Source organism: Aquarana catesbeiana, linkage group LG05 (assembly GCF_042186555.1).
Source record: "Aquarana catesbeiana isolate 2022-GZ linkage group LG05, ASM4218655v1, whole genome shotgun sequence".
NCBI classification, from domain to species: Eukaryota; Metazoa; Chordata; class Amphibia; order Anura; family Ranidae; genus Aquarana; species Aquarana catesbeiana.
The window spans coordinates 417,638,384-417,651,765 of NC_133328.1; the positions used below are offsets into that span (position 1 = coordinate 417,638,384).

A 13,382-nucleotide genomic window follows, 5' to 3' on the forward strand; every position below is an offset into this window, starting at 1 on the left:
GGGGACATGGTACAGGAGATGGTCAGAGACTGGGGACATGGTCAGAGAGTCAGAGACTGCGGACATGACACAAGAGATCAATGCAGCCTCACCAGTGCCCGTCAGATGCAGCCAGCCAGCGTCTCCAGTAGTGCAGCCGGTGTCCCCATTGCAGCGTAGCCAGTGTCCTCATTGCAGCTTAGCCAGTGTCTCCAGTAGTGCAGCCAGTGTCCCCATTGCAGCTTAGCCAGTGTCCCCAGTAGTGTAGCCAGTGCAGCCAGTGAAGGGAGAGGAGAGCCGCCGCCTGTTTGATTAAAGCGCCGGGAACATCACAGCTTTCATTTCAATAGCTGTGTGTTCCCCGCTGCGTGCCGTCACATACAGCCCCTCCCCCTTGTCCGTGGAACTTTGATAGACAGATCACTCGTCCCAGGATTGGACGGGTGATCTGTCTATTAAAGTGCCCGGACAAGGGGGAGGGGCTGTATGTGACGGTGCGTAGCGGAGAACACACAGCTACTGAAATGAAAGCTGTGATGTTCCCGGCGCTGTAATCAAACAGGCGGCGACAGCTCCCCCCTTTCATCAATATAGGAAGCCCCCCTGATAGGCAGCACCAGGGGAGGAGCCCCGCCCCATTTTCGGCAAAAATTCTCTTTCGGCTTTTTGCCGAAAGGGCCATTTTCGGCCGATATGTTTCGGTGCATCCCAACTTAATATGTTCCTGAAACAGAGAGGATAAAAGTATATAATAGATGTTACCTTACACTTTACCAAAGGGAAAGAGCAGCTGCAGCAGAATACTTAATCAAGGCAGGAGGAGAGTGGAGGAAATCAGCTTCACGGTTCACACACAGACTACAGAAATGACAGGGAGAGAGGGAGGGGGAGATGCTGAATACACAGCAGGAGGATGGAGGCACGTAATTTGATCATGCTATCAGGGATCAGCGGCCATAAGTGTGGTCAGTACACACAGGGTAACACAGGAACAGGCAGGATCAAACAGGTATTGTACAACACAGAAAGGGACAATTTACTTTTTTTGGGGATTATAAAGGGCAACCCATCCCTGTTCCTCAACAGATATATAATTTGTAATGATATTCATAAACCTCTGTTCAGTAGTTAGTTAGCAAAAACCATTTCTGTGCATGTACTAAATTATTTCAAAATAAGTACGAAGCAGAAGGTCCTACACAGAAATATACCCTGTCCAAAAGTTGTATAAATATTACAATGCCAGCATCCCATGATTTTTTCATGCTGTTTGCAGCTATCTCATGTTAAGGGACTAAAATCTTAGTTAAATAAACCTTTCTAATAAAGAGCCTTCCAAAACAGATATAACAGGGATGGCTATTACAGAACAGAAACCTTCGGCTTATTTATATAGTTGTGTTCAAAATAATAGCAGTGTGTTTAAAAAAGTAAAAAAGTAAAGCTCAAAATCCTTATAATAGCTGTTATTTCCATACACATAAATGCATTGGGAACACTGTACAGTCTATTCCAAAGCGAAACATGAACACAAATGTTTCAAATTTGTTATTACTCTACAGAAAGTGAAGAAAAAGGAATATTAAGCGTTTCCAAAAAAAATAGCAGTGTCTGCATTTTTCTTTACAAACTCATACACTCACTGTATAAAGTGAAAAATGCTTGAAGATTTAGCTTTCCCGTGAATCACTGAACTAATATTTCATTGTATAACCACTTTCTGAGAACTGCTTCACATCTGTGTTGCATGGAGTCCACCAACTTCTGGCACCTTGTGCCAGTGGTTGACACATCTGGAGGCATTAAATGTAATTCCTCTAGCATAGGGGCCGTTTTAATACAGTTATCATTGGGTTGTAGGTGGGCATAGAATCTTGAAATGCCTTCCTTCCTGAAAGGCCTATCTTTGAGCTCCTGCCAAATTTCACAATTTACCCCAATTTCACGCACATTATGTTTGGAAAGTAGATGTCTTATTTGTAAGGCCTCAAATTATTTATCGCTAGGGTTCCCAATGGTGATGTCCCTGATATAGTGTACACCCTGAGAAGTCCAGTGTTATAGTTTAACCCTTTCAGATCCGCGCTATAGCCGAATGATGGCTACAGCGCGGATCTACTTTGCTGGGAGGCCATCAATAGACATCCTCCCCTTTGCACGCTCGCCACGCCCCCTGAAGGGTGTGCGTGGCACACGCTGTGATCACCCGAGTCAATGAGACTCGAGTGATCACAAATCGGAGTAAGGGGTCGATCCTGGCTCCTTACCACGTGATCAGCTATCAGCCAATGACAGCTGATCATGTGATGTTTACAGAAGATCGGTAATCATTTTTTTTTCTTCTCACACTGACAGCGTGAGGAGAAAAAAAAGCCGATCACCGGCTTCTGTTGAAGGGACATCGGTCCTGAAGAGGAAGAGGTGAAGCCACCTCATATGTGCCCACCAGTACCGCCTGCCAGTGCCACAAATCAGTGCCCACAGTGCCATGAATCAGTGTCCACCAGTACATAAGTGCCAGCAATCAGTGCCACCTATCAATGCCCACGAGTGCCACCTATCAATGCCCACCAGTAGTGCCAATCAGTGCCACCTAGCAGTGCTGCCTATCAGTGTCACCTACCAGTGCCGATCAGTGCCCATCACTGCCACCCATCAGTGCCCGTCACTGCCACCCATCAGTGCCAGCTATCAGTGCCCTTCAGTGCCACCTATCAATGCCCTTCAGTGCCGCCCATCAGTGCCCACCAATGCCACCTCATCAGTGCACACCAGTGCCGCCTTATCAGTGCCCATCAGTGTTGCCTTATCAGTGCCCATCAATATAGCCTATCAGTGCCCATAAGTGTAGCCTCATCAGCGTACATCAATGAAGCAGAAAAAATACCTGTTTGCAAAATTTATTAACAAAATATAAAACTGTTTTGTATTTTTTTATAAAAAGTTTTTTTTTTTTTTTAACAAAAAATAAAAAACCCAGAGGTGATCAAATACCACCAAAAGAAAGCTCTATTTGTGGGAAAAAAATGATAAAAATTTCATTGGGGTACAGTGTTGTATGACCGCGCAATTGTCATTCAAAGGGTGACAGCGCTAAAAGCTGAAAATTGGTCTGGGCAGGAGAGGGTTTAGGTGCCCAGTAAGCAAGTGGTTAATTGATGGGATTATCTAGTCTAATACTGATATTGGAGCGAGGACAGGGAGGTTTATTATCTTTTTCCATGGTTTTGACAAATGAAGTTCCAAGCCTGTATAGATGCCTGGATTGCAGGGAGTTTGGATATGGTTGCTGAAAGGCCCGTTCTTGAGGCTAGCAGTAGGGAGATTTAGTTGCCATTTTAAGGGATTTGAGATCATTTTAGCTAAGCAGCCTACCAGCTTCCACACTTCTTGACATGTGTTCCCCTCTCTGACAATTGGATTTTGAAAGTTTTGGGTTGTTGTGGAAACAAGCCTTGGTGATAAAGCATCAGTGGGGACACCTTTTTCCCATTATGACTCTTACAGAAGTGAATTTCCCTTCCTAGGGGTAGATTTCCTCTCACTTCTTGTTTCCCCCCGTTTGTAAGTTGGAGTCGTTTGTAAGTTGGATGTTTGTAACCAGGGGACTGCCTGTATTGTCAAGTGTTTGGGGACCCGGGTCCTGCCCCAGGGGACATGTATCAATGCAAAAAAAGTTTTAAAAACGTCCCTTTTTTCGGGAGAAGTGATTTTAATAATGCTTAAAGTGAAACAATAAAAATGAAATATTCCTTTAAATATCGTGCCTGGGGGGTGTCTATAGTATGCCTGTAAAATGGTGCAATTTTCCCATGTTTAGAACAGTACCACAGCAAAATGATATCGCTAAAGGAAAAAAAGTCATTTAAAACTGATTGCGGCTGTAATGAATTGTCGGGTCTCGGCAATATAGATAAAACTCATTGATAAAAACGGCATGGGTTCCCCCCAGTTCATTACCAGGCCCTTTGGGTCTGGTATGAATATAAAGGGGAACCCTGAACCAAAAATTAAAAAAAAAAAAAGTGCGTGGGGGTCCCCCCAAAATCCATACCAGGCCCTTCAGGGTCTGGTATGGATATTAAGGGGAACCCTGCACCAATTTTTTTAAAAAAATGGCATAGGGGCCCTCTCAAAATCCATACCAGACCCTTCAGGTCTGGCATGGATTTTAAGGGGAACCTTGCGCCAAAATGAAAAAAAAGACCTGAAGGTCCTGGTATGGATTATGGGGGGATCCCCACGCGATTTAAAAAAAAAAAAATTGGTTCAGGGTTCCCCTTAATATACATACCAGACCCAAATGGCCTGGTAATGGACTGGGGGGGGGACCCATGCTGTTTTTTTCAATAAGTTTTATCTATATTGCCGAGACCCAACAATTCATTACAGCTGCGATCAGTTTTAAATTACTTTTTTTCCTTTTGAAATATCGTTTTGCTGCGGTACTGTTCTAAATACGGGAAAACTGTGCCACTTTACAGGCATACTATAGACACCCCCCAGGCACGATATTTAAAGGAATATTTCATGTTTATTGTTTCACGTTAAGCATTATTAAAATCACTGCTCCCGAAAAAACATCCGTGTTTAAAACTTTTTTTTTTTTTGCATTGATACATGTCCCCTAGTGCCAGGTCCCCAATCACTTTTTATGACAATAACCTGCATATAAGCCTTTAAAATTAGCACTTTTGAGTTTTCATGTTCGTGTTCCATAGACTTTAAGGGTGTTCACGTGTTCGTCCAAATTTTTTGCCTGTTCGCAAGTTCTGGTGCAAACTGAACCGGGGGGAGATTGGCTCATCCTTAATCATAACCATGATCTATATATAAGACACTTTGGAAGCCAATTGTTAACCTTAAAATACAGTACAGAAAACAGTTTTTTTTAACCTGAATAGTAACTATCTTTACATTAATTGGTTCTTTTCCCCAAATGCGCCACTTTCGGTAAGCCATGCTTTCTGATCAGCTCTTGCAAAAGCCAGGTCCATGTGAATGCTTACGATTTTAGTTTACAATACTGGCGTAAACTGTAATAAATCGGCTTCTTGCTAACCTTTATAGTTTATGCTCACCATATTTTAACGAACATGTACCTTTGAAAATAATACCTATAAAATTTTACAACAGAATAACCTACCTGGGAGTATGAACTTGCTACATGATTCTGAATTTCATCCATTGTATCTGTGCCATAGGACACTGTACCAAGATGAAGACGCTTAAAAACCATTTCATTCTGGGTAAGTGTACCTGAAAGAGATGTTAGTTTAAAAATGTTAGCTGTTGTAAAAAATCCATTAAACCTTTCCTTCTTTGTTATGACTACACAAAAAACACATAAAAAGATCTATTTTCTTATATATTGGCTAGCAGGGCAGAATTAAGTTGTTTTGAGAACAAATAGATTTAAGGAAAAAAAAGAGGTTGTGCGAGTTGTAAAATTTATTTTTAGGCTGCTTATCAGCCTTAGCCTAAATGTAATTTAACCAAATACTTCTTTTTCATTCAGTATTACAGGCAGTCTGCTGCTCAAGTGATGAGCACACAGGCAAAAAACGCGTATGTTTTCTCCTATAAGCATTTACAATGCATACATATAAGGGTTTGAGTATATTGGTGTAACTGGCTTGCATTTGAGATGCATTAGATAAGCTTCTAAATTGTTTTGCATTCACATTGACTTGCATGGTGAAGAAAAGCAAAGAAATACCTGTTTGCACAAGTTATAAAGCAAGAGACAGCTACTACTACACTGTGGCTGGAGAAAAAATGTTACACATTGTACAAGATACACATACACTATGAAGCAAAAAGAGAGTAGTTATTTACAGCCAACCAGACGTATTTCTTTGTCTGAAAGATGACAAACAACTGACAGTTATAAGCAAATGCTTTACTCATTTATTTTTTTTTTGTATCTGTGTTTCTACATCAGTCCCAAAAGTATTTTATTGTCATAGGGTAAAACAAAGTAAAATTACCATGTTAAAAATATTTTGTAAAAAATAAAAAAAAATTATTTTTCGCCATGGGATTTTAATTACATATTAAAAATGTAATTTATTAATTTCAAGTGTGTAATAATTTCCATTTTTTTTTTATTCCAGTAGAAGAATTGTATAACATAAAATACAAAACATACAGTAAAAATATGAATATGCATTTGTTAGGAGAACTATAATTTATTTTAAAAAAATCTCCTAATCAACATGAACAGAAAAGAAGCATGTCTAGTTCCTGCCCAGCACCAGACTTTACAAGTCTTTTATTCTCTAAGGTGAGATTACTGCTGGTTGGAGGTTAATCTGCAGGAGTACAGGTTTCTGTTAACATATCTGAAATGAGATCAGAGACAAATCCCTGTACATGATAGAATGAAATCTTCTACTAAGGGGATACCGTACATGCATACTTTTTTTTAAAAATGTATGCCCCAGGCTGAATTTTGTATAACATTGTAACATTATTCTTTGGGGATCATGAAGGATTTTTTTCCCTGTTAGAGTAGCTTGGACCACACTTTATAAGGGTTTTTTTTTCCTTGGATCAGCTGTGGGTTAGATTTTTTAGGTTGAATTTTATGGACATGCGTCTTTCCTCAACCTATTTAACTATGTAATCCAAACAATGGCAGACCCAAAGGAAATTTGTTACGCTGCAATTCGATTAGCGCATTGTTGTTTGTCCAATTGCTTTTTACAGGGTGTCAGACTTTTTTTGCCTTAGGCTGGAAATTAGAGGGATTCTGATGATTAGTTTCCTTATTTCACTAACCATAGTCAAAAGGCAACCAAGGATTTTATTAAAGAGTAACTGAACTCTGGAAGCTGTACCCAAAAAAAAAGGGCAGGTAGAGGACGAAGCATGTGGTTTATCAGCAGTTGTTATATCCAATAACTGAGTTACCATGTCTTGTTCTGCAACATGCCACTCTGTATAGATGCAGCAAACCTTGGCAGAGACAGGCTTTGCTTCCTGTGGTCAGAGCCTCCAGCAACAGTGAGCAGTACAGTAGTGACATCACCAAAACATATCCCAAATCTCTTGAGACTAGTATTCAGAGGTGGCAGTGCTTTAGATATCATGTTGCAGATATAAATTAAAGCACTGAGCCTGTAAGCACAAGAGCACCTAGGCACCCTTTGCTAAATTCAAAAGGAGACCTGCAGTGGCAAAAGAGATGCTCAAAAAAAATCAGAAGGCTCTTCACAGGTCAGGGAACATGAAACCATCTCTCCATGTTTTTGTTTGGTCTGTACAGTTTAAAAGTAACTGTATATAAGGTAGATTGCATGGTGCCTTCAATAGCACATTCAGCATTCATTTTTACTAAGAAAACAAGATGACACAAGGGTAACAGTGTGTACTAGGGATGCCATCCTTCAGCAATGCATAAAGATACTTTATACCTTAATACAGCCCTGATTAGGAGATAGCATGAGTTCTCAGATACCTTATATTAGTATTCGCATAGTTAGATAAAGTAAATTTTCTGTTGAATGTGGCAATTTGTTTTGAGCTATTTACTGTGTATGCATCCAGTCTTTCTGATTTTGTTTTCTGACATTGATTGTCAAATATAAATGACTGAGTCCCATCTTTTGGGATTCTGAGGGTTGTAATATATACAATCCACACTGTATATAGTTTAATATGATTTCTAATATAAACCTTTTTGCTTTATAACTGCAAGAAAAACTGTGCCCAGTAATATATTTTGTGAAATAGTAATTACTTTGTATTACCTCTATGTAAAAAGCTGGAGAAAAAAACACAGAAGGAGGAATGTAGAAAGGATGGAACTGTTCAAGATATTGGTGAATGATGTCACTAGAGAGGTATGTGTTTTTGCATGCACTTACAATAATGCCAGTAGCCTTGGTAGCTTGTTTGATCACAGTTCATTACTAAAGGAAGCCATGTTTGTCTCCAGAGCATATATTCACAGTCACATTTACAATTTATGAGTCCCCGACTGCACTGTGTTTTAAACAATGGCATTATCCAATGCAACCAGTGAGAAGATTAAAGTTCTCCCTGCAGATTAAGTACAAATTATCTGTCCTCCTGTTTCAGCATCGTTTGTTCATTTATCACATAACATCTAGTATTTCTGGTCAGTGTCAATATGCTCTGCATCTTTGTAGTTAACAGATGTCTTCTCTTGTCGAATGAATTACTTAAAGTCTCATGCACTGCTGGCCACAGATGTGTCACTATAGCAACATCATTAATTTCAGATCTTACCGGAAACATGCACTCCAATCAAACCTAATTATACCACGTTGCTTTCTTGTCCTACAATAAGGAAACTATAATGCAATTATTGAGATAGTTGGTTCTCCATTCTACTATGGCAAATGAGAGGACCCCTGTGATGGACGCTTCTTGTCAAAAGGTTTATTGATGTAGCACAATCCCAATTTGCAATCATAGAAAGGACTAGTTTGCAATGATATCCGCAATATAATTATTCCTAGGCTGGTCTGATAAAAGATCTGTAATAATGATGATGCCCAAAAGTTCATTTTTTTTTAATCTTAATAAAAACATAACATGTTTTAATCAAGGTAGCCTATAAAAAATATTTTATATTCAATTACAGAATGAAAGAATAGAACTGGGATGCAGAGGAAACCTGAAAAATCTCAGGTGCATTGTAACTACAGCATCTAAAAATTAAAGCCACAGTTCTAAAATAATTTGCCTAACCATGTATATTGCGATCTATGGATAAAAAAACAACATTTTTCACTTTCCTACTTGTCACAAACAGTAATGCTATCCCAGTTTATTTTTGCAGGAAAATCCCTCCATGTAACATCTTGCAACTCTATTTGAAAAGCTGTAGCAAAACTTTTCACTGGGTGTTAAAGTGTCACTAAACCTAACTTTTCATTTTAGTCATTGTATGAAAAAATATGATATTTACCTATCTGTATAACCTATCTATTATGCACGCTGTGATTGTTAGTAAATACCTGGTTGATCATGACACTTTACTTAGAGTAGTACCCATTCAGAGTGGTAGTGGAATACCAGGCAATTCTGTGTATCTACTGTTACCACTCTCATTGTGCATGCTCTGGCAAATTCCTCCTCAAGTGACAAAACCATTGTTGCTTCTGGATTCTTTCAGTACAGGGGATTTCGTCGCATGGGTGTGCCTCGGTCTCTATCCGCTCTCGATCCTGAAGTTGGCAGTCGTGGTCCTGGGCGCCAGCTAGGGGGGTTTGGGCAGGAGCAGAAAAAAAAAAAAAGCCTTTTTTTTCCCTTTCCTTAATGTGCAATGCAGCACGCTATGATGTGGTGTAACCTTTTGCAAAACTTAAAAGTGTTGAAGAGATAACCAAATTGCTCCAAGATCCACAAAGCTGATTGGAAGACAAGCTTGCTCTGGTGACCAAGTCTCTTGGACTGAGACAACCCAGGACTCCTCCCCAACCTGACAGGCTGGAATCTGTCGTGACCTTCCAGTGTAGTGTAGGACTTCCCCAACTCCAACGCTGGACTAGCGATCTACCAAGACAGAGCCAGCTGGGTGGTGGAATGCAGGTTAATGTGCTTGTCCCATGAAGCCAGAATATTGAGTTGGAATGGTTTGGAACGAAAGTGGGAATATGGGAAATGCTTTGAAGGAGGCAATAATTAAGTCCAGGACTCTAATGCAGAAAAGGAGGGTGAGTTGGACCGAAGTGTTCATACCTAAGTGGCAGGGTTTGTAGATTTCTCCTGCACAAGAAAACCATGGACAGGGAAGTGTCTAGGAGGAGACCCAGATTCTCCAAGCAGTGAGCCAGCTCTGGTGCAGTGTTCTGGAAGTTAAGGATCCACCTGAACCTCTGCAGAGTTTGAACAGCCTGTTGAACACTGACTGCCAATGTTTGTGTTAACTGTTCCCTCAAAAGGAGGCAATTTAGGTAACCTACAATAGAATTCCCTGTGAATGAACAGGGGCTAACACCTTGTTAAAAACTCTAGGTGCAGTGGATAGACTAAAAGGCAAGGCAATGGATTGGATTGGTAATGTTATTTGATCACAACGTGTAGGAAGCCTTGATGTACTGGAAAGATGGGAACATGTAAGTAGATATCTTTGATGTTCACCAAATGCCTGAAAATCCCCTGGTTGTAATGAGGGTTATGACTAAGGCCTTATAGGCTAAAATGCGTCAACTGACTTAATCTGCGTTTGTCCACTGTGGCTATTCAATAAAATTAAGAAATTTTAGGATAAACAACCTGAGTGCGGATCATTTTTTCCACATTACTCTACTCAGCCAGCGACTGTTGCTAGAGCACCTGGGAGCTCTGCTATCTATGTGTTGTATGGGTAGTAGTACTGACTTTTCTGTTTATACTGTAGTGAGGAAATGGCTGGCCTACAAGGTTCCATAGGAATATTTGGACCCAAAGGAAGGTGTTGAGTACCTTCAGGTTCAGGATAGATGGCATGCCATCAGTGGGCTTTGGGACTGTAAAAAGCACAATCCCAACTTGCAATCATAGAAAGGACTAGTTTGCAATGATATTCACAATATAATTATTTCTAGTCTGGTCTGATAAAAGATCTGTAATAATGATGATGCCTAAAAGTTTTCATTTTGTAGAAGTAAAACCCTTGAATTTTTTTTTTCTAGGGCAAGAGTCACCCCTCCTTAAGACAAGAGTTGGGTCAGACGATTGTGAGGAGCTACCCAATTTTGTGGGGATGTTTGAAGGTATGATAGCATAAAACAGGGTAGTGGAAGACCTGGACCAAAAGATCTAGAATGCCTAGGGTCCAGGTATCTGCGAAAGTCATCAAGCATCCAACCGCTTGAGCAACCCTCCATTAAAAGCAGCATTTTGTTTCAGGCTTGAATGATTTTAAGGTCTAGGGCTTACTGAGATTGCACCTTCTTTTGCTTGGAAAAGAGCTTTGAGCTTCTTGTCCACTGAGTCCTCGAATGCTGCAGCATTCCCTACTGGGACAGTTAAGATTTTGCTTGCCACCACTACAGGAACAGTCCAAATTTTAGGAACTCTTCCTCAATAGGTATTGTTGGGCAAAAGGATTTATTGAGGTAAAGATTATGTCTGGATTGGGTCAATCCCCATTTTAAATGGGTTGTTACACAGAATACACAGGAAAGGATTTTTCAAGCTAAAATCTTTTCATTGAACCTAGACTGATAACCTTAGACAAATTTGATGTCAGAACCACAATGGCATCTTTAGATTTATTTGCATGGGCTGAAACTCCTCAAATACCAAGTCATCATCTAAGGTACTCCTCTTAGAATGTGCAGCTGACAGAGCAGTTGCAGCTGTGGCTGCAGGACTGAGGGGAAGGTGGGGAAGCCTGCTTGCAGAGCCTACATTCCACTATCATGGATGAAATATTTTCCATAAAACCAGACATGGTAACATTCAGTTCCAGCCCTCAGAGAAGTGCTGTGACTCTAGTAAGAGACAGAGATCTAGGCTGTCAGTGTCAGACCCCTTTGAAGGTATGATACCCCCCCCCCCGTCCCAGCACTGTGAGCAGATTGTAAGACAGACAGGCCCGCGGTACTGCTGCCTTTGCGCTTGTGATCCACCATAACTATGCAATCAGTGAAAGTAGATCCCAAAGATCATTGGCGGGGTGCAGCCTGTGGAGCTTAGAAAGAGCCTGGCACTGTCTGCGTGTACTCAGGATAAAATGGCGGTCATTGCAACATTTTATGTTACATGTTATTTGCGCAGCGATTTTTCAAACATTTTTTTGAGGCAAAAAACTGTTTCATGAATTAAAAAAAAAAAACAGTAAAGTTAGCCCAATTTTTTTGTATAATGTGAAAGACGATGTTATGCCAAGTAAATAGATACCTAACATGTCATGCTTTAGAGTTACAGAGGTGGTCTTGGGCTAGAATTGTTGCTTTTGCTTTAACGCACGCAGCAATACCTCACATGTAATTGAACGCCGTTTACATATGTGGGCGCGACTTACGTATGCGTTCGCTTCTGTGCGCAAGCACGCAGGGATGGGGCCACTTTAAAAAAAATTGTATTCTTTATTTTACTTTTATTCTTATTTTATTTTTTTGACCACTTTTGTTTCAATTACAAGGAATGTAAACATCCCTTGTAATAAGAATAGTGCGTGACAGGCAGTGGCGGAACTACCACCATAGCGACCCATGCGGGCGCTATGGGGCCCGCAGCCGAGTTGGGGCCCGGTGAGTGGCGTTGCTAGGTGGGTGCGGGCCACACCAGGTGACACCCTTGGCAGCCGCACCACTAACACCGCTCGCTGTGCCTCGCGCCTCTGTGTCTCAGCGGTGCGGACCGAAGCTGCCTCCCCTCCTCTCTGTTTACATCCACAGAGGAGGAGCAGCCTGCACTCGAGCCTTGAGGGACACACATCGTTGTGTGTATCTGGTGATTGTCAGCGCTGTTCTGAGGTATGTAAGAAGGGGGGTCTATACTGCTGGAGGGGGGTCTGCACCACTGAGAGGGGGTCTGCACTACTGAGGGGGGTCTGCACTACTGAGGGGGGTCTGCACTACTGAGGGGGGATCTGCACTACTGAGGGGGGATCTGCACTACTGAGGGGGGATCTGCACTACTGAGGAGGGGGTCTGCACTGAGGAGGGGGTCTGCACTGAGGAGGGGGTCTGCACTGAGGGGGGTCTGCACTACTGAGGGGGGGTCTGCACTACTGAGGGGGGTCTGTACTGAGCGGGGGTCTGCACTGAGGGGGGTCTGTAATGCTGGGGGGTCTGCACTGGGGGGTGTCTGTACTGAGAGAGATGGTCTGCACTGGGGGGTGTCTGTACTGCTGGGGGGTCCTGCACTGCTGGTGGGGGTCTGTACTACTGAGGGGGGTCTGCACTGAGGGGAGTGTCTGCACTGAGGGGGGTGTCTGCACTGAGGGGGGTGTCTGCACTGAATGGGGGGTCTGTAATGCTGGGGGGGTCTGCACTGGGGGGTGTCTGTACTGAGGGGGGTGGTCTGCACTGGGGGGTGTCTGTACTGAGGGGGGTGTCTGCACTGAGGGGGGTCTGTAATGTTGGGGGGTCTGCACTAGGGAGGGGGGTGTCTGTACTAAGGGGGGTGTCTGTACTGCTGGGGGGTCTGCACTGAGGTAGGGGGTGTCTGTACTGATGGAGGTATGCATGTGTGTCCTTCAGGGGCTGCATACAGTATACTGCATATTTTGTTGTTCGAAATTAAAATAAGCTGTTGCCTGGGTACTGTGCTACATGAGTGTGGTAATCTGTTGTTCAATGGCGTTAATTAATTTTTTTTGTGGGGGGGGGCCCCATACAACATTTTGCTATGGGGCCCTGTGATTTCTAGTTACACCCCTGGTGACAGGTCGTCTTTATGGAGAGATGTGGGGTTAATAAGACCCAGCATCTCTC

General features: G+C 42.1%; 1 protein-coding gene across 2 annotated transcripts in view; it reads right to left on the bottom strand.

The window, feature by feature from the left end:
- ATP9B (ATPase phospholipid transporting 9B (putative)) overlaps nucleotides 1–13,382 on the bottom strand; it is a 581,467-nt gene that overhangs the window by 141,622 nt on the left and 426,463 nt on the right. For both annotated transcript variants that reach the window (XM_073631215.1, XM_073631214.1), the window contains exon 14: nucleotides 5,126–5,238. In XM_073631215.1, coding sequence (XP_073487316.1) covers nucleotides 5,126–5,238 — 113 coding nt within the window. The remainder of the gene's footprint in view (nucleotides 1–5,125; nucleotides 5,239–13,382) is intronic.